At 33.1% G+C, this 26702-nt stretch overlaps 2 protein-coding genes and 2 pseudogenes across 2 annotated transcripts in view; 2 read left to right on the top strand and 2 right to left on the bottom strand.

Annotated features, from left to right (window-relative positions):
* The window catches only part of LOC143544825 (NAD-dependent malic enzyme, mitochondrial-like), a 30300-nt pseudogene extending 28387 nt beyond the window's left edge, over positions 1–1913 (top strand).
* LOC143544857 (uric acid degradation bifunctional protein TTL-like) overlaps positions 1–26702 on the bottom strand; it is a 256115-nt gene that overhangs the window by 169980 nt on the left and 59433 nt on the right. The window lies entirely within an intron of this gene.
* LOC143544852 (phragmoplastin DRP1E-like) lies at positions 5816–12250 on the top strand. Its single transcript, XM_077036839.1, has 15 exons — positions 5816–6047; positions 6972–7035; positions 7145–7252; positions 7442–7543; positions 7699–7749; positions 7837–7898; positions 8403–8493; positions 8579–8643; positions 8750–8944; positions 9040–9159; positions 9247–9317; positions 9434–9659; positions 9744–9794; positions 10398–10877; positions 11883–12250. The coding sequence occupies exons 1-15, from the start codon at positions 5907–5909 to the stop codon at positions 12009–12011; spliced, it is 1956 nt and encodes a 651-aa protein (XP_076892954.1). The 5' UTR covers positions 5816–5906; the 3' UTR covers positions 12012–12250.
* LOC143544823 (3-hydroxyisobutyryl-CoA hydrolase 1-like) lies at positions 13518–25762 on the bottom strand (annotated as a pseudogene).

The raw sequence follows: 26702 nt of genomic DNA, 5'->3' as shown, positions 1-26702 counted from the left end.
GATTATACTTTGTTTTGACTTGCTAATTTGGTAATTATGGACGGTCAAACTTAGGGTGGCAAATGTGACCTATGTGTTGAATGGGTTGTATTAAAATGTATATAATGGTTCTGAATGAGCCAAATTAAAAAAAGAAAATAATTGAAACAAACGGGTTGACATTTCTCAAGTTTTTTTTAATGAAATGAGAAAAACGTAGAAAACTTTTTAATATTTTTACTTTTTTAGTTTTTGATTTATATTTCAAGTTATAATTTTTTAATTATTTTTTTAGAATTTTTTAATGAGGGGTTTTTGAAATCTCAACCCATTTTGACCCATTTCAAAAACCCCTCACTAAAAAATTCAAAAAAAATAATTAAAAAATCATAACTCGAAATATAAATCAAAAACTAAATAAGTAAAAGTACTAAAAAATTTCTTTCGTTTTTTCGTTCCATTAAAAAAAAAAAAAAAAAAACCTTCAAGAAATGTCAACCCGTTTTGACCCATTTCAATCAGTTTCTTTTTTTAGTTTGATTAGTTTGACCCATTATATACATTTTAATACAACTTATTCAACCCAATGGGTCACATTTGCCACCCCTAGTCAAACTGGTTAAATTGTCGGTTTATTGTGAATGACATTTTTTTTAACTTTCATAAATTATTATGGCATTTCACACTCCAAGAATGCTAAATAACATTGTTGTCAAACATATAGCCTAGCTGAATATATGACTGAAGATGAGGTTCACAAGGGAATTATATACCCTCCAATATCAAGGTATAAACAATAAACCAACTTGACCTTAGTTTATATTAAAGACAGTTATGATATACAATATGTCACATTTGCGCTTACACAATACGCGATATAACAAAAGCTGTAGCTGCTGCTGTGATTAAAGAAGCAGTAGATGAGCGCCTAGCAGAAGGATATCGTGACATGAGCTATCGCGATCTCAAGAGGTTGAATAAGGTACCTTAAATTTTTGTGTGTGTTCATTTCAATATTATTATAATAATGATCTAATTTCTGATGGCCTGCAATCTTTTTGACTGTTTTTAAAATAAGTATGCATGGTGCATTGGAATCTATGTTTAAAAAATGTTATTATTATTAAGTTTATAAATATATATTTAGGGGTGTGCACATAACCGAAAAGACCGAACCGAAACCAGAAAAAACAAAAAAATGAAACGAAAAAACCAAACCGACTAGAAACTAATAGTTCGATTTTGAACTTTAGTAAAAACCGAACTATTGGTTTTGGTTCGGTTTTGTATTTTGTAAAGAACCAAAAAACCGAACCGAAATAACAAAAATTGAAATACCCATAATATCTTAACCGTAACCATTAAAACAAAATCTGTCAATGACTATTTTACTACTTTTAACATATAGTTAATAGTTAATAACAAATATGTTTAGTTTCTCATATTGTTAATTAATAACTAATAAAACGTTTAGTTTTGATTTTGAATTTTGATTGTAAATGTATGTTTTATTAGTTTTTAATATTTAAGGTCAAAATATTTAATATTCTATTAATTATTAGTTTAAAGAAAAAAAGTGTCATGTCCAATATTAATATCTTGGGTCAAGTTTTTTTTTGTGCCAAAAAGTTTTGGCTTGATTAGCAAAACCGAAAAAACCGCACCCTAAACCGAACCGAACCCAAAAACCAAAAACCGAAACCGAACGGTTTTAAAAAATCATAAAACCGAAAGTTTGGTTTTCGGTTTGGTTTTAGTTGAAAACCGCACCGAACCGCACCATGCACACCCTTGTATATATTTTATATTTGCCAATGCACATTTTAATATTGACTATATGATGTGATTTAATATTTCAGGAGGAAATTCTTTTGCATGTGGAGAACAATATGTGGCAGCCTGATTACCCAACATTGATCTACAAAAATGATTAAACATTTAAACACTACATTAATCCACAACACAATAGAAAACAAACTGGAAATAAAAGCCGGTGAATTTTGTATCATTAGTTTGAAACCGGTTGCAGGATGCATAGAAAACAGCCCGGTTGGTTATGGTGATCTTCACAAAAGCAAACCAGCCCCATGATGTTTCTTCGCAGCGATAGTCATACTTCCCTCTGTATGATTTACTAGTAATTTACATTTTTTGTGTATATGAAACTAATCATGACAAATGGGTTTGGTAACGGGTCATGTGAGGTTGAGTTGACCTGAAATACTTTGTGTCTGCAATTAATATTTTTTTAACATGTTAACAAGGGCACATATGTTATGTACTTTACCTTTCATTATGTGCTATTTATCAACTATAAAGTGCATTGAGAAGAATATAACCCGAATCGGACCCACGTGATCTAGTGTCACATATTATATTACATTACATCTATATTTTAAAATTCTCATAATTCCTGAGATCAGTCTTGTTTTTAATGCAGCGATAGAAGATCATTCAAACACAATCATCTAGGTGCTATAGAGTGAAGATGCTCATTTGATTGTATTTTAAGATGGATGCTAGTATGTTTAATGTAACACTCCTATCTAAATGAAATTTATTGCCTTTTACAAGGTTCAATTTGTGTTTGACATGATATAGTGGTCAACAATGACTTCTACTTTGAATAAATTATTTCTTATATCTTTGTTAGTTGTAATTATTTGGATTTTAAAAGTCTCTACTTGTTTAATACAGTAGCGTACACTCATACTTGGCACGTGTGTTTATAGTCGTACCCTTGTTTTTTTTAATCTTCAAGGATCGGGTATTTTATTTGTATGCTTTTAGTCTTGTGAATTTGGTCTAGAGATGACAATTCCTAACATTACCGGAAATGACACGAAAATACTTAAATTTTGGTACCATTTCTAACTCGTTTAATACAAATAATCTTTATAACTTTAAAGAGAGTTAGAAAAGGCGAGTCACATACATGTGAGGGATAGATCTAACAATTATTTACAAGCTTCATAAAGTTTATAGAAACAACGTATTATCTGACGACGAATAATCCCAATATCACTAGATGATTGTATCTTGTAGTCCAATCATATTTGATGGACAATGTTCTCCATGCACGCAACCAATAATATGCCTTTAATCTCGCGGTCAATGTAAAACTCATCGTACTTAACGAGCAAGTCTATACATGTAAATGACATCACAAATGCCCTTGCCTAAATGGAAGGTTTATAGTTTATGCATAACAATACAATAACGACTAATTCTATATTTGTACCACTTTAATCGTCTTCAAGCGACGCGTTTGAATGTTTGATTACCCATTAAGCAGTTAATGCGGAAAAATATCGGATATCAGTCGAGAACCGATATTTGATATATCGGTAATCTTAATACCATGCAAAATTTATATATGCAACACTTTTATCACTAATAATTCAGTACACTCTCATACTATAAACAAATTATCATTTTGCAACTTGCAAAACACTAACAATTAGAAACTAATTAAGACTTAAACACTTACATTGAACACTAAAAATTGGCAATTAAGACTTAAAAAAATGATAACGATAAAATCAATCAATATCGTTGATAATATCGGACCGATGTTATAACAGATATTTCACATGAGAACCAATAACCGAGATGCCACCAATATTGACTCAATGGATTACCCAATCACAACATGCCATATGTCACCAAACGTGAGTTTCACTTAAAGGAAGAAATGAAAGAAAATGGATGTAAAGAACTAAAGAGGTGTATTCCGGAGCTTTTTTTTGTTGGAAGGTATATAACAAAAATGGTGTTTCAGATAGGGGTGAGTAATAACCGAATCATTAACTGAAACTGAACTGATATAACCGAAACTAATCGAACCGCACCGAACTCTTCATTTTTTAAAATTTTCCATCTTTTTTCCCCTCTATTTCATGTATCATACGTATTAATAGTTTAATACTATTATTTTCATGTATTTATATCTCCATTCCATGTACTAATATCTCAATTTCATATATTTATACGTTCATTTCAAGCAATTATATGTTCATTTCATGTATTTAAGCATTCATTTCATGTCTTTTTAAACAAAATTTTAGCCCATATTTGATATCAGTTATTAACCGAATCGAACCGATAACCGATCAATTCAGTTATTGCTAAAAACCGAACCGAACCGAACCAAAGCAAACCGCGCACACTCTTAGTTAAAGTTATATAAAAGCTGGACCCACCCGACTCAAGCCTATGCAAATTCAAATTAAAAAAATATTCCAACCATCTGGAGTCGGTAGGCCAACCCAAATAAAAAACAAAAAACGAGTAAACATTTCAAAACCCCAAAGCGCATGTTAGCAAACACACACACCCAATTCCATTTCCAGTCATACATACCTTTTGTATTCGAACTAGATTTTTGACCCCCCCGCGTTGCGGGGGTGCATCACACCGTGAAAAAAGAGACGTGCGTTGTGTTATTAACCCACATGCTGCGGCGGATTTGTGAGACGACAAAGTAAACTGACCGACCTATTACCCGACTTGTGAGGAGACATGCATTGCGAACAGGTAACTCAAAATAACCATATCAGTTTACAAAAGATCCAATCACATATGAAAATTGAATTTGAAAGTCAAACGAACAGTTTACAGAAGAATGTAATTACATAAGACAATTTCAACATTGATAGTTATACAGAACCGCTCTAATGTGAGGTTGGACACTTTAAAGCAGGCCAGTTTTCTTGTTCCAGTATATGTCTACAGTTGAGCCCTTTATTACAAAGCCTTTAGGTTTGTGCTATTGAGTTCTAATACCTGTGCAAATTAGCGTTTCTGTCACTTGTCAGTACACGTTAATACTAATAACTTTATTAAAAAAAGGTCAAAAAAAGTCGATCTGACCTCGAGTGCTTTCGTAATACCAACCTCTGCAAGATCCAAATCCGTAGCGTTCATGTACGCATGACCCCAAGTTCCGATACCTGTGTAAATTATCGCCTCCACGTCAAGTGTCACTACACATTAATATTATTAATTTAATAAAAAAATATTAATGTGTATGGGTCTATCTAACCTCTAGTGCAAACCTTTGGAGCCTTATGGATCTATCTAACCTCTAGTGCAAATCTTTGGAGCCTATTGCCAAGTAACTAAAAGAGATGTAATAGTGACATGCATTTTACATATACAGTGATGATGCTTTACAATCGTCGTATGATGATGCGCTTTTTAATTTACTTATATAAGCTAGTAAAATTGATTTTCGTTTAAAAAATTAGGCCAGCTAGTTATTAAACAACTTACAAAAGAAGGTAGAGAAAATGTGAATTAATTATTTGTGTCATATATGCAGCAACTTCTTTTGATATTTTGAGACTGTACACTTAGGTTTATAAAAAGGCCTCTTATGATACAGATGGTAAATATTTCTTTCTTAAAAGACGCAATACTTGAAACGTTTTGCAAAGTAAAAGGAGACCAAAGGCAATGAACGAAGCATGAATGCACTAACAGTTTGTCAGCTATTAAGCTATATATCAGATTGCAACAAACCTAATTAAGCGTACCTGTTGAAAACATTGTTATTAAGAGCGAATTTGTTACCGGGAGTGTTTGGGCGCACACACTTAAAAGTTAATTAAACCTGAGCTTCAATGAATCACTAAAAAAACAGATTAGGGAGAAGTTAAACAAACAAACAAAAAGAAAGAAAGAAACTGTGATGAAAGAAGTTAATTGGATGGAGCACGTTACACCCATTTGTAATTGTCTAGGTACAAAATTGACTACATGGAATGAATACCAATCAACTGCACCACCGACCCCCAAAACTCTAATATTATAAATTCTCCTTCAACATCTCTCTCTCTAGATTTCATCTATATTTATTTTCAATTTAATTACAATCCTATAGATCTCCTCATCTCTCTCACCTAGGGTTTCCGATTATTATTATTATGGCGACTATGCAGAGCTTGATCGGTATGGTTAACCGTATACAACGAGCTTGTACTGCTCTCGGTGACTACGGCGGCGGTGACTCTAGCTTCGCTTCGCTTTGGGATGCTCTTCCGTCTGTTGCTGTTGTCGGCGGTCAGGTATATTATTATTCGCTCCGATCTCGTTGAATTTATAGTTATTATTATTATTTTGTTTTAGCTGTTGAAACTGTTTTAATTGTGCTTTTGTTTACGTGTGTGAAAATATTGATTGAAATTGTTCGATCTGTTTATTTGATTTTAAGTTAGGTTTGACTGTTGGTTGTGTAGATATTTTTGTTGAGGCTAGTAATTTGACAGCTAGCTCTGTAAACGAACCGGACGCGTATGAACTGTTAGGTGGATGAACAAAATTGTTTGCTAACAAACATGTACACACGTTTTGTTCGTGGACATCCGTTTATGGTTGCTTATTTATGTTCGTGAAAGTCCGTTTATATTTGTTTAGTTTTTTATTAAAAGTTATATATTTAAATAAATATAAGCATAAAAGGGGATCATAGTGGATTAGGCTTGTTTTTTTTGTGTTCATTAATGCTACGTTATGGTCGTGTCTGTTCGTTTATGTTTGGTCATTATGTTCGTTTGTGTTTGTTTATGTTTGTTCGATTACGTTGTTTACGTTCAGGTTTTAAACGAACGGACATACACATGAATATGCCTTTTTTATTAATGAATGAACATGAGCTATACAGTTTGTTCGATCGTATGCTTGTCTTCGTGTTTGGTTAAAGTTAACGGACACAAACATGCCCTTATTTGTGTTCGTTTAGAGGCGTATTTACAACAGACGAAGATACATGTTATACTGCGTGCCACTTGAGACACTATGTAAATTAGCAGTATTAGCGAAGAAAGCATAACTGAACGTGATTTATTTAGGAGAAGTGGATATGAAACTTTTGTTTGAGTTTAAGTTGTTTACTTGTTTTTATAACCCAGTGTAGCTCATTTATGTAGTTTTATATTATCTAACTGTTTTGTGTTTACTTGTCTATTAATTTGCAATTGACCTGATACTAGAGTTCTGGAAAATCTTCGGTGTTGGAGAGCATTGTGGGGAGAGATTTTCTTCCTAGAGGATCTGGTTAGTTGTTTATCTCATATTTTGTATACGTTTTATTATTTTAATGGTCATATTTTGAGCTTTGTTTTGTTCATCGGTGTATTTAATCAGTATTTTGTATCTGTTTTAGGGATTGTTACAAGGCGTCCCTTGGTGTTGCAGTTACACCAGACAGAAGGCAGGCAAGAAGAGTATGCTGAATTTGGTCATTTGCCGCGCAAGCGTTTCACTGATTTTGGTATGTTACTGATACTGATTTTTATGTTTTCTAAATATGATTGTTTAAACATGTTCTGTGCATTGTCATAAACCTGCTATGTTCTCACCATCACTTCAATTTAAAGACAGCATTATACTTTAATGTCATCTGTGTTTTTTTTATGTTAGTATGAGATGCTGATGTATTGTTTATTTAACCTTCTTGCAGCTATGGTACGTAAAGAAATTCAAGATGAAACAGACAGAATTACAGGGAAGACAAAACAAATCTCTCCGATTCCAATTCATCTCAGTATATACTCACCAGATGGTGCGTTTGTTAAATATACATTATGTAGACTTGCACAAGAATTTATTATTTGTTTTAACCTTTTTTAAGCGCTTATCATGAGCCAACCACTGGTTTTGACATGCTTGTATATTTAATGATGCTAATGTCTCAATGATCTTTCTTTATTCTTCCAGTTGTCAACCTGACTTTAATTGATTTACCTGGGTTGACGAAAGTTGCCGTTGGTATGTTCTCTCTATTATTTGTCGTAATTATTGGATTATATGGTTGCACTGAGCTTCATCTGATATGAAAGTGTACTTTCTTTGCAGAGGGACAATCTGAAAGTATAGTCGAAGATATTGAAAACATGGTTCGGCTTTACGTTGAGAAGGTATGGCTAGTTTATGTTTTATATGTGACAAGTATTACTGGTTCTTTCTTCTATACATCTATGTGCATGGTTCTTCGAGTACAATGAGTCTAATTTTGCTCTGTGTCAGTCGCATGGAGATATATATGTATAGTTAACTAATTATATGTGCTTGATTGCGATGAAGTTTGGATAAATTTGTTGTCTGGTACATCAAGTAACTAGATATTTGCTAATAGAGTAATATGAACAATCTACTAATAGTATATGGATGATGATTAATAAATAAATAACCGTCCTTTTGTTTCAATTGATTTTTTGACTGATATTTGATGTTTTTTAAATGTTGAAATTGACCCTTAAGGAGGTTGTGTAGTAAACTATGGACCCAAATCAGAGTTATCAATTTTATTCAGTGGTTACTAATAGGCGTATGCGTAAATTAACATAAGAAGTTAAAAACTTGTCAAAAAAGAAGTTGCATTATTTTTGGAATGGAAGAAGTAATCCATTGTTTTTTTACAGCCAAACTCTATCATACTGGCAATATCTCCTGCTAATCAGGATATCGCCACGTCTGATGCAATTAAACTTGCCAAGGAAGTGGACCCTTCAGGTATTTTTTTTTAATTCACTACTGGTAGAAAAATCTGTTTTTTCTTATTTTTTTTTTCATTTCGTGTGTTTCTTAACTTGATCAGGTGAACGGACATTTGGTGTGCTGACAAAGCTTGATCTGATGGACAAAGGAACTAATGCTTTGGATGTGAGTTATTATCAATCTGAATTATGTTTTTAACTTTTGAGTTTATTGCATAATCAAAAGTTTGTTTCACTTCATGTGATTCTGATGTTGATATTGTTTTTATAAGGTTCTTGAAGGCAGAGCTTATCGTCTACAACATCCTTGGGTTGGGATCGTGAACAGATCCCAAGCTGATATCAATAAAAATACTGATATGATGTACGCAAGGCGAAGGGAGCGTGAATACTTTGCTACAAGTCCCGACTACGGTCATTTGGCCCATAAAATGGGCTCAGAGTATTTGGCAAAACTTCTATCTCAGGTATACTTCACTGATATTCAGTCTATGATCTATTTCACTAGATAGTGAAGTTGTAATATTTGTAACTAGAGATAATAATCCTTTCTATTTTGTAGCATTTGGAAAAAGTAATCAAATCAAAAATACCAAACATTACTTCCATGATAAACAAAGGTATTGAGGAGATGGAAGCTGAGTTGGATCGTCTTGGTAGGCCTATTGCTGTAGATGCAGGGGTCAGTAGCTTTCTAACACGTGGTTGATTAAGATTATAGTGGCATAATATACTTTTTTTTAAATTCGTTTTAACTGATTTCTTTCAGGCACAATTATACACCATCTTGGAACTTTGTCGTGCTTTTGACAAAATATTCAAGGAGCATCTAGATGGAGGGTAAGCATAGTTATTAATTTCAAGTTTGTTTGAATATTGGTCAATATGGGTTATTTTATGCATAATATATGTAAGTTCACATTTGGTTGAATTTAAAACCGTGATTGTTATTTCAGGCGGCCTGGAGGTGACAAAATATATGGAGTGTTTGACAACCAGCTTCCTGCTGCTTTGAGGAAACTTCCATTTGATAGACACCTTTCTCTACAAAATGTGAGGAGAATTGTTTCAGAGGCAGATGGTTACCAGCCTCACTTAATTGCTCCTGAACAAGGTTACCGACGTCTTATTGAGGGCTCATTGAATTATTTCAGAGGACCTGCTGAAGCTTCCGTTGATGCAGTAAATAACTTTTTTTTAACCTCAAATTTAGTATATTTTAATGTTAACGTTGAACTACACTACTTATTATGGAACATTCTGTAGGTACATTTTGTCCTGAAAGAACTTGTCAGGAAGTCAATTGGAGAAACTGAGGTCAGACATAACACGCTTGTTACTTATTATTGTTATTATTGATGTTGTTGTTGGTTATTATTTGTTTTGGTTTTTTACTAGTTGCATTTTTGTTAAGAGGTGGCAAAATGGACATGTTCAAAATTTATGTTTTTAATGAATAAATATTTTGCCAAATATGATTGCAATATATGTAAAATATTTCAATAATCTAATTTTTGTTATAAAAATGATTTAGGAGGCATTATGCTGTAAACGAAGCGAACGAACACAAACAAAGCTACTTTGTTTCACCCGTAACTTTTAACCGAACACACAATCGAACACGGACAATTTTACGATGGGTTTTAGTTTATGTTTGTTTACTAGCAAAATGAGTGTGCTTGTTTATGTTCATTCATTAATAGCATATTGAATGAACATAACTAAATATAAATGAAAGAACATAACTCTGTGAGCGCCAATCACTGAACGTCTGTTCGTTTGCAAGACAACTCTAAGAATATTTTGGGTAACTTTTGATTCGTTTTTTAGCTAACGTTTTCACTTTAAATGAACTGTAAATTGTAACTTTTTAAGTCTTGTTTAGAAGGTGACAAACTTTTAATTCTTTGGTCGTAACAGGAGTTGAGGCGGTTTCCAACTTTGCAATCTGCTCTTGCTGCAGCTGCTGGTGAATCACTGGAAAAATTTCGTGATGAAGGTAAGAAGACGGTTGTTCGTTTGGTGGAAATGGAATCTTCGTACTTAACTGTCGACTTCTTCCGCAAACTACCTCAGGAAGTTGGGCAACTAGGACCTGGTGGTGCTCCTCCACCGGGTCCGGGAGATCGGCGGGCCTCATCTGCCGACCGTAAAAACCCACCTCCACCACCTCCAGAGCGTGGAATACCCGCTGCAGACCGTGCAAATGCAGTTGACCCGCTAGGGGACCGTTATGCAGATAATCATTTCAGGAGGATAGGTTCAAATGTGTCTTCTTATATCGGTATGGTGTCAGATACACTCAGGAGCACGATTCCCAAGGCGGTTGTTTATTGCCAAGTTAAAGAAGCCAAGCAGAATTTACTCAATTACTTCTACACACAAATTGGGAAAAAGGAGGTAATTATTGTTTTACATTTATGATCTTTTATAATCATAGCGGGCACTTGTTAATGCCTTTGTTTTTAAAGCCGGGTTTTTATATTGTTTTTCTTTTGTTGCAGACTAGGCCTTTTTATTAACTTTTTTTTTTAAATTTTTTTCAATCAATCAATCAATCATGCTCAGTAAAATCCCACCGACAGCAAAGCTATAAGTAGGGTCTGGGGAGGGTGGGATGTAGGCACACCGTACCTCTATCCAAAGGAATAGAGAGGTGGCTTCCAGAGAGACCCTCGGCTCTAAGTACATGTGAATGAAGCAAAATAAAGGAAATCAAAGTAATTATATGAACAGTAATAATCTTTTTAAGAAAGCAAATTAGGAGGTTTTATTCATTCGACCCGTTGGTTATAACTAGGGGTGTGCAAGAAACCGAAAAATCCAAGCCGTAAAAACCGAACCGAAACAAAAACTGACGGTTTGGTTTGTTGTTTTTATAAAAACCGAACTAACGGTTCGGTTTTGGTTTTGCATATAATAAAAACCGAAAAACCGAACCGAATTCCTAAATTTTTGTTTTTCTATATTGTATATTAAGTAATTTATAAGAATTTAATAAACATGTAACTAAACTATTTTTGGTAAAATGTTTAATAGTCCATTATTCTACAATTAACAAAATTATTTATACATAAATTAATTATTTTTTGAAAACTTCTTTTGACCTAAAATTTTCAAGTCAAATGGAAAAAACCAAAACCGAACCGAAGCGAAACCAAAATGAAAACCGAAACCGAAAAAACCAAAACCGAATGGTTTCAAATACTACAAAAGCCAAAGTTTTGGTTTACGGTTCGGTTTTAACTAAAAACTGCACCGAACCGCAGCACGCACACCCCTAGTTATAACGGGTCAAAAGGGCCGATCTGTATAACACACCATTGTTTTTTGTTTTGTTTTTTTTTTTTACTTTTATCATTGTTTATGAAGCTTAACTATGCAAAATCTTTTTCTTTTTATCAGGGTAAACAGCTTGCAGAATTACTAGACGAAGACCCGACTTTAATGTCAAAGAGACAAGACATCGCAAAAAGGCTTGAGTTATACAAGGTCTCGAGGGATGAGATTGAAGCGGTATCATGGGTACGCTGATTATGATGATTAGGGGGTAAAAACTGGTTCTTATTTTTTGTTGGTCATTGTTTCACACTTATTATTCTTGCGTTGGGTTTGGGTACGTGACAGTTGATTCTGTATTTCGGTTAGACTTAAAAGAGTATGTGTAGTAGATCTATAGAAACGTTATTATATTTCCTGATCCATTGGTTGAATGTATCATGGGAGTTATATGATATTGGTTTGGTTATGCGACGGTTGATTCTGTAGTGACGTTAAAAAAACTTTAGTTTCTATCTGTTTTGTTGTGTAGACTTTTTTGGAGTTTATGAACACCGTAAACTAAACGTTTCCTAGCCGTTAGTGATAGGCATAGGTTATTTCTACACCATATAGGTTATTTGGACACCATACCATATGCGCCTATACAACTTGTATAGGGGCTATACGAGCCGTATAGGTGCAACATTTCGTCTTTTTGTGATGAAGCGTCAGGTGTTTAAAGCCTATACGGCTCGTATAGCCTCTATATGACCCGTATAGACTAGAAAAGCCGCCACTCGGACGTTAGTCATGTGAAAGTTGTACGACTCGTGTGACCCTTATACGAACCGTATAGAGTTATTAACACACCATGGGGGTGATGTTTGAATATAACAACCCTTAATGATAATAGGAACAAAGACGGGTCGGTGCAACAGGGAAATGTTTAGGTCCGTTTGAACCTGATAGATCCTTGCTCAACTTTAGGTCCACTACTAAAGTTATCACTTGTCAGTACTTTGGTTTTACCAACCATGTAAGGACAATATGGTCAGTTTGGATGTAATCATTTATTCAACTTAGCAGCATGTTGAGGTGATGAGGTCCCTGATTCCTTGCTCCACGTTTTACTTATATTTATATAGTATTATCCATTTATATTATTGGGTTATTGGATTTAAATAATTCTAACTATCAAGTATTCACCGATGCCTTGATATTCACCGATGCCGATCTCAACTAATTAGTTGACCACTGTCACTCTATGTTTTAAACTTGTTTTCTCTCGTCACTTTTTAAACTAACTTGGTTAGTTTTGGGTTAAAAAAATGTTATTTTGCCGAGGAGGTAAAATGGAAATTTTAATCAACTTATATCTTAACACTTACGGTCATTATCTCCGGCCACCCTACCATTTCGGTCATCGTCATGATCACCTCACCATTTCCGGTTATCAATAATATACTTATGGTATAATATTAAATTGTTTCACAAATAAGTGAGATGTTATAACCCGATTTAAAAACAATATGAGTTTGATGAGATCCAAGATCTGTTTATTTCTTTTTACTATAAAATTGGGTTTTTAATTATAAATAATATGTATCCTTTTTTAAATAAATTACAGTGAAAACTCTATTTTAATGGTATAGTAATTGATAGTTCATGCATGTGACTGAATTATTTATGAATATATTACAATGGAGTGATCAAACACAGTTCCAAACATGCCTCTAGAAAGATTAACTTATTATCGGTTATAACACATAAGACGTAAACCGGATTATTCTTTTGGCATAAATCATCATAAGTATGAAGCCACTAAGGTACAACACAAGTTTATCTCACAGCTTAGAAATTGCATATGAAGGTAAGTTTGACCTAGCAGTGAGTTTGAGGTCTTGCCAATCTTGATCATCTAGTGGCGCAAAGTAATAGTCAACCATATCGTCGCTAACAAACTCGAGTTTTGAAGGTTCCCACTAAATCAAGAAGCCGAAACAAAGAAAATGTCAATTGAGGTGTCGTTAAATAAAAAGTTTATATTATTGATCGCAATAATATAGTTTTGTAATCACATTTAAAACATTATATCTGAACCCATTTTGACCTCTTACCCAACCCGCCTGACACACTCGTATTTCCGTTACTATGTTTTACCTTTGGATTCTTATCTTTATCAATCAACAATGACCTATATCCCTGTAAAAGAAAGAGTTACGGTTTTATTTAGTAATCAAATACTTTGAAACTTTTTAATGGAATAAATTATCATCGTACTCAATAAATTTCACTAATAATAAAACTATTGAATAAATAAAAGTAATAAATTGTTACCTCAAAAAAATCCCTACAATATACTGCTTGCATTAATTTACAAGATATCCTGTATTCACGGATAAGGCATTGAGCCCACTTTGAAATCTCCCTTCTCTAATCTACACATCATAAATTTAGAAATTTATAAAATTTTCTTTAATTTCAACTATAAGAAATTGAGAAAACTTATATCTGCATGTCATAGGCGGTTTGTCTCAACTGTCATACTTGCGTGCACCATTTGAGCCCCGCTTATAGACTCAATGGTGTTTCCCCAATTTTTGCAACTTTGATTTATTTCGTTTTCTATATAGACTACACATGAATTTTTTTTTATTTGAGTAATTGACGTGTTTATTTAGACTATCACTTTCAGTTTTCCAAAATATAGCCCGGCGTGTCATGTTTAGACTTACCATATAAAAAGGGGTTAGATGTAATGGATTCTAGGGCTGAGCACGGTTCGTTTCGGTTATTGGGTGAAACCTAAACCAAAACCGAAGTAGTCGGTTATTTTAGTTTCCTAACCGATCGGTTTTCGGTTACTCGGTTTTCGGTTATTTTCGGTTTCGGTTAATTGCGTGTACATTAAAAAAAATTCAAAATCAAATACTGAACTACAATAATTATTCACGTTCTATCTATATAGAATAATAAGTCTTTAGTCATTATTATCCATGAATAAATTTCCAAATAGAAAATATTAGAATAAAGAAAAGGTGTAACCGATTACCTTAACAAAGAATGTAAAGTGATAAATTGATGGATTTGAGTATGTAGAATACAGAAAATGCATAATCGGTTCGGTTCGGTTTTATTCGTTTTTTTTAAATGGATAACCTAACCGAAACCGAAAAATCGGTTTTTCAAATAAACAAAAAATTAACCTTCGGTTTGGTTTTTTTCAGTTAGTCGGTTTCGATTCGGTTTATTCGGTTTTCTGCTCACCCCTGATGGATTCAACATTCAACATTATATAAGCTATTTTTAAGATTATTTAGTCGATTATTCTATAATTCTGCCCCACGATGATATTTAAAACGAAGGGCACAGTAAATACTTACGGAGCGAAGAGCAATTTTGAGACCCGTTGGTGATGCTTTATTTAGGGCCTTGATAGTCCATAAGATCCAATCATCCATGTTTATATCAGCCTCTTTCTCCTAGCAACGGTGAACAAGTTTTATCACAAATTTTTAAAGAATAACGATAATCGTTAATTTCATTTCAAATAAAAGGATCCAATAACCGATTTCTATGAAAGAACAAAAGTGCAACTTCATGCAAAAATGCATGAAAAATGTTCACACTTCATGTTCTTGGAACTTACAAGTGCATAGATAATTTCTTCAACAGTTCTCTGAGAGAAACACCTATCAATGGTTTTTAACCTTCAACATAGAGTAACAACACTTAAGTTAATTTACTATTAACAGCGTATGAAGTAATCAAATGGCTATAGTATTCTCTAAGCTTAACCAAAAGCTTCAAAACAAAAGAAAACTCTCAGAAAAAAAATATAATCGGGCTTCTAATGATTAAACCAAAAGACAAAATATTAACTTCAAACTCTTGTAATTCCATAACTCATGTCGTCATTATTTGGTAAACCTTTGATCTCCCCACATCAAAAAATACTCGGAAATAGAGTGACGAAGTAAAGAAAACCATACAAAAATATGGGCAAGAGTAGTGTGTGCATAAAACGGAAAAAACCGTACCGAAACCCAAAAAACCAATAAAACCGAACCGAATAGAAACCGGTGGTTATGTTTTGAACTTTAGCAAAAACCGAAATATTGGTTTTGGTTCGGTTTTGTATTTTGAAAAGAAAAGAAAAAACCGAACTGAATCGAAATAACCAAAACAATCGAAATAGCCATAATATCATAACCGTAACCATTAAAATAAAATCTACCGATGACTATTTGTATAGTTTTACCGTATGGTTAATAACAATATATTTTATTTCTACATATGGTTAATAACTAATAATACTGTTACTTTAGTTTTGATTTTGAATTTTGATTTTAAATTTTGATTTTAAATGAATATTTTATTATCCTTTAATATTTGAAGTTCCAATATTTAATATTATAATAATTAGTTTAAAGAAAAAAAAATATCATGCCCAATTTCAATATTTTGGTTCATTTTTTTTTTCCAAAAAGTTTGGGCTCAATTAGCAAAACTTCAAAAAAAACGCATTCAAAACCGAACCCGAAAACCGAAAAAACTGAAACCGAACAGTTTTAAAAAATCATAAAACCAGAAGTTTGGTTTTTGGTTTGGTTTTTATCAAAAACCGCACACCCCTCGCAAGACATACCGAAAATACTGGCTATTTTCTTTCAACTTGGGATGTTTGTTCGATAAGTCATGTATAATATTATCGACAATTTCCGGATCCCCCGTGTTTGCTTTGCATAATGCATCTTCTAATAAGGATAACTTCTGTGTATAGAAAAAATGCATACATGTCACTTATCAGTCATGTTTTAGTAAAATCTTTAAGCTCAAGAGACGAAGGAAGACATAAATCTTGAAAATCAAAATGGAACGAACCTCCAACGGGACAAAGTGTGTTGCAAGACCACATACAAGCATTTCAACACCATCCAATCTCGCACCCGTAAGACCCAAATATTCTCCTGCCATAATATCAACATAAATTAAGATCATGTTATTTTGTTTAATGTTATAAGATACAATGAGAGTAAGAAATAATTACCAAAGAATCCAGGTAGTCTTGATAAGAAATAAGAGGCGCCTACATCCGGGAATGACCCTAATGCAGTTTCTGGCATTGCAAAAACCTGCAAATCATACCATCGAATTTGTTAACCGTGAAAAAGAATGTGGTCACTCTTATGAAACAATATACATACCGTATTATCTGTGACAACTCAAGGTTGCAAAAGTCGCTAGACAGACTCTAGGTGGCCGACTGGAGAGTTGGGTGTACTCGGATATGACAAATATAAAGAAAATTAATTTTTGGATATTCTATATATGTCAAATATCATAAGTTCATAAAAATTTATAACAAAATAGGTGAATATCAATATAAACAAGAGAAATACAATTTTAAATACTACATTATTCTAAAAATTGTTAATCATTAATTAAAAAAGTGATATTCGGTTTTTAATATTATAGAATTACGAATTATGCTTTATTTTTTTTAATTGCCCAACTAGATCTGATTTTGGCCGAGGTTGACAACATTTGATCGGTTTTTAGTAACTAGGCGGGGTTAAATAAAGTCGCATCGGGCTCGGCGTCATACCTGTAACGATTAATAGGGGAATACTCGGCCGGCCTACTTTTACAACATTTATTATTATACATAAATATGAACTTTGTGGTCAATGCAAGATTTTACTACTTTTTGTTACCTGGATTTTGGTGTAAGTTGCACTCAGATAATTTAATGTATATGCCGTTTGGAAAAAACTTTCACGTTGTTTCGAGCTAGCTGATACAATTATAAAATAACTATTTCATTAGAACAGCAACAAAGCACCATCATGTAACTATGTAAGTAATAAGTTGTATTTATACTAGGGGTTTTGTTTTTACCCAACTCGATTAAGATGGAACCTCAACAACCCGAACCCAATTAAAATTTGAAAACCCGAAGGTAGTATTCGGTTCTGTAATTGGGTTTAAAAGAAAGTGTAATTGGGTTAACTCGATTAAACCGAGCTTTCATAAATAAACGTCAATTATACATTTTTGAACATATACATACATAATCAATAGAAAAGTCTAGTTTTCCGCCCATATGTTTTGTTTGTTTTTTTTTGTTCGTATGTATGTATATATATGATTACTAGTTTTTAGCCCGCGTGTTACGCGGGTTACTTTTAGATTTATTTTAGTTATTTTGGATATATATTTTTCATGTATGACGTGTTTAGGTATTAAAATTAAATGCTACATAAACATATAAAATATGTTATATTTATTAGTTGTAGTTAAACTATAGTTTGTTTTATATCTAAAATGGGATCTCGTGGGTCTAGAAGCTAATGTGGCCCAACATTTTATTGTTTAACATATGAATTTTCAGCTTCGTTTACATAAAAGTATAAAGTATGTTATATGGGTTGTGTTAGTTACGTTTGTATTAAGTTGTTTGTTGATACGAAACCTATATAATTTTTAATGAATCACCTCAATGGCTATAATGTGTTTATCAATTAATGTAACCTAACATTTTGTTATTTGAGCGTACGTGTGGTTTGTCTACATGTGTCTTTTCCATTACTGTGAATACATTATTTTTTAATTTTAATTTATTGTAAAGAATTTGCTATATTTATTCAAAATATATATAATTGCATGGTTCTAATGTTTTGGGCCGACATGGGCTAGGATTAGAGTTGAGCTGAAGTTATGCGTTGAATCGAGATAGGCTACATTTAGACTTTAGAGTTGGGCTGGAGTTTAAATATATGCGGTGTGGCTTGTAGCAGGTTCAGGTGGGCTTGTAGTTGCGATTTGAAAGCTGCTGGAGAGCTATCATGTACAAATTACCGAGTACCTAATATTCTTAACGGGCCTAATGTTTGTTGTTTTTGCCGGTCGAATGCTGAGTCGGTGCATCAATTAATTATAGAGTGGCTACGTGGCGTTGTTAGTTTGACAAGATTTGAGTAAGTGATATAATATTCCTCCCATTACACAGGTACTTGAAAATAATATTTTAATAATTTAGCAAAATTTAATAAATAATAAACTTATCATACTCATTCAAAGAATCAGATTCTTGTTCACCATAACATTAAGATTAGGTATAATTCCCTCAAGTTGACATGGTCGATCTAATCTGTTTCAGCTTGAAATCCCCACGTCACCGGTCTCTTTTTAACTGCGTCATTGATCAACATCCCACTTTTGACCCCATCTTTTATTGTTCCCGTTCGCATTTTTGAGTTCATTCAAGAATAATATGTATGAAGATTGAAAAAAACAACTACGAGCAGCTTTTATATAAAAACAAATCTCATCTGGATAAACACCATTTTTTTATTTTTTCTTTTACTCTACCTCTACAAAACCCATTTTCGCAAATCAACATTCTGCAACTTATACTTATATAATTATGTTTTTTCATATGTTTTTTTGTAAATACTATTTGTAGGTTGAGATTGTGATGGGGCTAAAGGAAGAGAGTGGCCAAAAGCATGGCAACTACTCAATAGATTAATATTTTAATAAAAATTTCATAATTTTACAATTGTTTTGACATACCTTCATTCAGGTTAAACAAATTCTTTTGGGGATAAGGCATGCGAGAGTTTTCTAGTAAGCTAATGCACAAGTAATATGAATCCTGTTGGGTGACATCCTGTAATTATAATTCATTAACCACATGAAATTATTGTAATCTTTTTACCATATAGATTGAAAATTTATTAATTTACTCACTTTGGAGAAGATGAATATGAAAGAGATTAGTATCGAGGCTGCAAAGGTGGAGTAATAGTAGCATAAAAAACCCCGAGTGGAGGTCGGGCTGACGGCAAAGCTTCCATAGTTCCATGACTTCAAGAAGACTTATTTGGTTTGCAACAATCCAGTCAACATATTCATCATAAACAAAAATTATTAATATATAAATAAATAAGTAATAAAGAAAATCAAGTTAACGAAAGATAATGAAATAATCATATGAACGAAAGACCTTGCCCCCCCAAAATGCAAGGAATCTAAGTCGACCAGTTTCAGTGGAATCAGAAGCATGACGCAGGGGTAGCAAAGTAAATTCTTATAGCGAACATAAAAAAGAAGCTACATACGTCATCTATGCACTCTCATTTGGTAAAACAACGCCCTGCTTGCGGTGCGCGCATATAATGTATATATGTGTGAACCTTCGGGTGGACAAAAGTAAAATTGCACTAATTTTGACGTTATTTTACTAATCTCGTGAAAATAACGTTAAAAGTGGCGGAAGGTTAATCAGGCATCATGTGGTGGCGTTGATAGCCGAAAGACAAGGGCACATGCACCGATCAGCCGGTGTCCCGATGATTGAGTGCTATGTGCCTTATATCCAAGGCTTGATGCAAAACTACTATCGAGCCGGGGGTCTCACCGGAAGCAGCCTCTCTATCCCTATGGGATAGAGGTAAGGCTGTCTACATTTTACCCTCCTCAGACCCTACCATAGCATTGCTATTGGTGGGATATACTGAGTACGATGATGATGATGATGATGATTTGGTAAAACATATAGTTAACCAGTGCTTTCTTACTAAAGACCTCTTATGCCAGATTAGGAGCGCTCGTGCATTGCGATGGGACACGCTAATTGCATTAAATGTATTATCAACAAAAGCCAAGTTGTAATTTGACATGTTACCGGTAAAAGACAGACAAATCCAGATTCTTTACATCGTTAACAAAATGAATAAAAATAACTAAACTCGAAATAAAATGTGATCCCTTCTAATTCTCACTAAACCTGCAACCAAAATTTGGTACACCCATATCAGAAAATCAAACCTAAACTGCAGTTTGACTAAGTGTAAGTCAAACTGTGAATGTGCACTTTAAAATCAAACAAAGCAGTCAAAATTTTCAAACTACCCCTAGTTGTAAAGCTCCAAAAACTCAAAACTCTAACCTATAAAAAGATTACATAAATTCCCTAGCTGCCCCTCATCAAACAACAAATAATATATATCACACTCATTGTTCCAAGTTTTAGGGGCGTTGATATATATCACATTCAATTTCTCTGGCATGTTTCAAGTTTTAGGGGCGTTGATATATATCACATTCAATTTCTCTAGCACATTGGTAACTCATATACATAGGTTTTCACACTCTTCTATCATGGCCCAATAAAGTGGTCTCCTTTGGCTACCATTGGGACATCTAAAAAGATCGATTGTACCATCTAAACAACCATAAAACATAAGTAATCCATAGAAACAAATCATGGAATCATATACTAAACCACCATTATTAAGAAATACAAAAAAAAAAGATGAAACCTAAGAGTAAAATATGAAACAATGAGAAGTACCAATCTCAATCTTCTTTCTTCACTTCTTATGACATGATTAATGAAATATGTGCTTATTGTATATCATTGTAATACACATCTTAATTAATGAAATCTCTCTCTTTCTCCCCACATCTTTTTCTCATATTGCTTTTCGTCATCACATTTGACATGATACTTATTTATGCTAAAAATGTTCCAAGTCATAACAACCGGACCCGTACCAAAGTAATTTGTTTCAATACGGAAAATACCACCTGTTCGTATATAAATAACCTACCAGTTTTAGTGGTGATCCTTTTGACATACTTGATTATATAAAAAAATGTGTTCCATGTGACAACGACCTGACCCGTACCAAACTAACCCCTTTGAACTTGTGAAATGCTACCTGTTTGTACATTTATATGAGAAAAGCATTCCAAGAAATTTGATTATTCTACTTCACTAAAATACCCGGCTGTTATGACATGTACTCAAGTTACTAAAAAGTTTATGTAGTGAATATTTCCACCATCATGGTCCTTGATACCTTGAATCGTTCTCACCGCTAACCAATGAAAAAAAATAGAGAAAGATAATTTAGAATTATTAGCCTTAATAAATAATAAATGAAAAGCTTAAAAGATCATAAGGCACACAATTTACTTACCAAATTTATGTGTTCACGGGATTCATGTGCAAGGTTATTATCTAGAACTATTTCTTCTGGTTTACTGAGATTCATGGCTGCATCATGAATGAAGTGTGCTATAGCTAGAATGATCATAAAAGGTTTAATTATGAGTAGCTTTAATTCTTTTATAACTACCTTTTGGAATATCCTCACTAAGCTCGCTCTTCAGGCTTATGAGATCAAACCTGCAAAAAATAAAATATCAAATGTCAAGTTAAAATGTTAAATACATAAAAAAACAAAACTCTAAAGAGTAAAAACCACTGATATACCAAGTATATGGAGAAACCTTATTGCCATAACTAATCAAATGATTACAACACATATAATTTATAGATGTATTAACGAAATTTATGAAGAAAATTATATTATATTAAATTTGAATGAAACTTACACAGCTGAAGGCACAAGTACTGCCGGAATCCTCACCGGTAGGTAGGGTACACCGCCGTTGATTTCGATTAATGTTGGAATCCTTGTTCGGCTTGGAATATGGTTACAAAGAATTATTCCACCATTTTGAAAAAATCATACCAACCTCTAATCAAATTATTAAGTCGAAAACTATTTGAAACAATGGATTGTTGTAGAAAGATTCACACCTTGGGTAATTTAAACCAAATCACACATTATACACAATCCATAAAATAATAATAATAGCAGGCTTACAAAACGAAAAAAAAAATAAATAAAATATGGATCTATAAGCACATAACATTTATCGCTTAGCCAAATCGTGACTGATTTGTAATCGTGAATCGCACAGAAAACTTACTATTGATTAACTATTATTACCTGTAATATGATCTTCAAAGCGAACCTCAGAGGATGGAAGAGGAATCAGTCAAAAATTAGTTTAGGGTTTTGACGCGTTCAACGATAGTTTGAGAGATGAAGAGGTTGTGAGGAGAGAAGATAGAGTGCGACCTAGGGTTTATTGATGCGATGGTAGTAGAATATATCGTCTGGGTCAAAGGGGGTGGGACGATGAAGGTTGCTCAAAGATTTATGGTGACAGGAGATGACGATGGCTATTAATTAAGGTTTTATGAGGATGAATTGGAAGAGAGGATGGAATGTGTAAAGACGATCTGAAAAATGGAGGTGATATAACCCGTGAGGGTTAAACGGGTCAAACCGGGCTAAATCTATGAGAGACCTGTATTCAGAAATCAAGCAATTTGGTGGCTTTAGAGAGGGTAGGAAGCGATGTAAGAACGACGCGTAAGATTTTATGGTAGACAATTATATAGATAGTTAGATTTAGTTTATACTCTTTGGATTTGGCATCGTGGTTATTTAGTTTGACATTTCTAGTTAATATATGTGTATAATACGTAAGTTTGAATGAAAGGTTATATTGTGAGTTTTTATATTTGACATTTTTGCTTATTATCTATAATATAATAAATACCATGCTAATTAGTTAAATTGAAAGTATGTATTCCAACTTGTACTTAGAAGCTTGAATACTGATTAACCCGAAATCAAATAGCCCTAAACCGATTAAGCGGAATCTTATATGGGTTGGTAAACGGGTGGGAATCCTATAACATGAAACTCGAAAAACTCAAAACCCGATTTAAAACCCCGACAACCAAACTTTATACCATTAATAACAGCTGGAATATCACCACCAACGCTAAACGCCTTTCCTTCACCCTGCATCCAAATTTTGGTGTAAGCCTTAACTTAATAAAAAATCTGAATTACGAAAAACATTTACTATACGTATTTCTGCCTTTACTGCAAGAAATATATTTTTGGTTGGGATGACGAAGTACCTAACAATTATCAGCTTGACACTGTGATCCTCTTCATAGGCACGAAAGAGTTCCAAGAGCCGAGATTCCTAGAATGATATAAATAAGTTATCACGTTTACCTTTCGTTCACGCAACTTTAGTTCAGCGTCACAAACTTTTTTCACACTAGAGTAAGATATGTATTTAGACTTTCTTGTGCTAGAACTTTAGCTTGTAAGCACATAAGTAGCGTACATGTTTTTTTGAAAAGATTCAAATCAAACCAAGTGTTGGTGGGGTTGAGGTTTTTTTTTCTTTGGGTGGGTGTGTGGGTGTGGGGGGGGGGGGGGGGGGGGGGCGCCACCCACCTGTCACATCACTCATCAACCTTTCAAACCACAACACTCCCTTTATTAGACCAAGCGTCACACCTTCCCTCCATCTAGCCATCCGCTTGCGCCCAGAAATGGTGTCCACCTTCATTTCGACCAATCATTTTTTTTGTTTGTTTATAAAACTTTGTTAATAACTATCCAAACCACATGAACACTCTTGTTAGAGAGTTGTTAGTTAAAATCCACGTACTACAAACATGGCGTGATGCTTTAACCAACCTTTCCATAACACATACTCTCATAACTAATAGAAAACTATGCTGGTAATTAACACCTTTAATGTATTCCATATCTTACCATTTCAAGGGAAAGAGCGTTTAGTTGCTTAGGCCTGTTTAATATGATGGTTCTAACATTTGAGCTCTGTGTAACCAATACCTGGAATATAAAGAGTTATAAATAATTTATACATTTTATATTAATTAATCACTAATTCCTAAAAAAATTGAATCATCACTAGCTCATCAAGCTATTAAAAGTTAATCCTTTAGTAGTACTATTATGAATCAACTGGTCACCTATCATGTGTGCACATACATGCATGCAAGATGCATATATATACATACATGCATACAAACATACATGGATCATAGATGTATACGTATAACTTTATAAGGGGAGGTTTTAGGAACTTGGAGGCTACATTTTTTTCTCTTCATAATTAGATTACGGCTAATGTTTCTCCCTAAGCATATTTTAATTTCATTATTTCAATTTCCTTGTAAATTGTAAATTTGTAATCATTTGTTTGAATTTAGGAAAATCCAAAAAATCGCCCAATACATGTTAATCTCAATTATACCGGAACAAAAGACATGGACCATCGGTTATATGTAATCAACGGATTAGATCGAATAATAACACGGGAAACATGTAATTAGCAAGAGATTAATGTACAATGATTTTAATGGGAAAAACTAAGTTAGTTACCCGTGTTACACACGGGTGGCAAAAAAAGAAAACATAATATATATGCGTATGTTATATATTTTAATGAATTGTAAACATTATATTTATCAAAACGGATAGATTTACATAATTAAAACATAATAATTATTTGAGTTTGGTGTATAAGAATAAGAACAAAATGAGATAAATCGTCTGACAGTTTGTATATTGTGAAATATAGAAATGCCAAGAATAAATATAAGTTTGGTATCATACATGAAGAGAGAATGCATATTTATATATGATAAGTTAAAAAATCTAACACGATTACTACTTAGTGGAGTTGGTAAGCATTTTTAGTTTGAAACATGAGTTCTTCGGTTCAAAATCTCTGTATCACACAATTTATTTTCATAATTTTACAAAGTCTTATTGTCATGGAAAAAGGGTCATAAATTATAATAGAAAAAACGAATCACGAGTCATGATATATAATATGAAATTACATACATGACATGTAATTGACATCCTATGTGGGGTGGGGTGGGGGGCTAGTTAAATGTCATGTGAACAATATGTCTTCTTTTTATATATAGTTAGATTAGCTAGATAGTTGTTTGATCTTTTGTGTAGGTTTTTTAAGTCATACCTAAGTTATTAATAACATTTATTTTGGTATTATATTACTAACTAATTCAAAGTTGCAAGTCCGTTTTTTAATTAGATGTGATTTTATTAGTTAAAAGTATTGTTAAATCAAAATTATTTTAACCAAATAATAGAATATATTCATTCATATTTCTTCAAGTGCCTACACATATTCATGTATTATATGAGAATGTGTATATGGAAATATTACAAGTGTATGTTATTAGTATTATCTTTCATTCATTATATGTAGTATAATATGAAAATAAAAAACTATTTCATTATATAAACATCCAAATATACAAAAAACAATACCTGACTTGTTAGCGCCATGATAATCAACAGAGAATGTAAGAACTACTAAACAATTAATGTTAGCAAAACAACAAATTATTATAGAGGAACTTATATAGCACTTTGTTTTGCTTTATGTGAATATAGGTTTTTCATTTTTGGAATGAAATATTTATGGAACACGTCGTCGTTTCATATTGACCAAATTTGTTTACCACTTTTCATTTTAAATTCAGACTACAAATTTCCATGAAATATACAAATTGAAAGATATTCAACAAAATACATGTGGAATAATAATAAATTAAAACTACATACGCTTTAACACATCAAATCAATAATCCCTCACTATTAAAAATAAGGCAAATTGGATTAAAATAATCTTATCTTTTTATATTGACAAATAATAATCTCACCTTAGTTATTTTCCACCAGTAGTCCCGTTTTTTTTCATTTTTTTGGTTTATGGTCCCCCGTTCAAAATAGGTAACGACGTTACTATAATGCTAACGTGGCTTGACAAGTTGGCAATTAACAATCACACGTCTAATTTCTTGATTATCTGACTTTATTAATTGGATTTGTTCAAATCTGACACTATATGGATCCATATCGTATGTAAGTGATCTACCACTATGTAATCCGGAACCCGGTCGTGAAAGCCGGAACCCGGCCGCTGTGAAAGAACAGAAGCCCTAATGCATTTTGGTGCCTATGAAACATACGCGGCATAGATTCAAGAAGTTGGTGAATTTCGGGTGCTCTAAATTCGAAAACGGAGCCGATCCATTGTGTTTGTACATCCAATTTGCTAATAACTCAAGTCATGAATCAATTTGACATCTTGTTGTCCGTCCTTTGTTTCATCATGATCTATCAATAATAGGGTTTTGTGAACTCCAATTACGGTGGTGACAACATTGTTCAACGGTGGTTTAGCGTGAGTGATGGTGGTGCTCGTCGGATGGGAGAACTTCGT

This window comes from Bidens hawaiensis, unplaced genomic scaffold (genome assembly GCF_021521415.1).
Source record: "Bidens hawaiensis isolate Kalapana, Puna unplaced genomic scaffold, B.hawaiensis_p1.1 tig00013761_1, whole genome shotgun sequence".
In the NCBI taxonomy this organism is placed as follows: domain Eukaryota; kingdom Viridiplantae; phylum Streptophyta; class Magnoliopsida; order Asterales; family Asteraceae; genus Bidens; species Bidens hawaiensis.
Note: the sequence above shows the minus strand (reverse complement) of the source record. Positions and strands in the feature narration are given on the sequence as shown.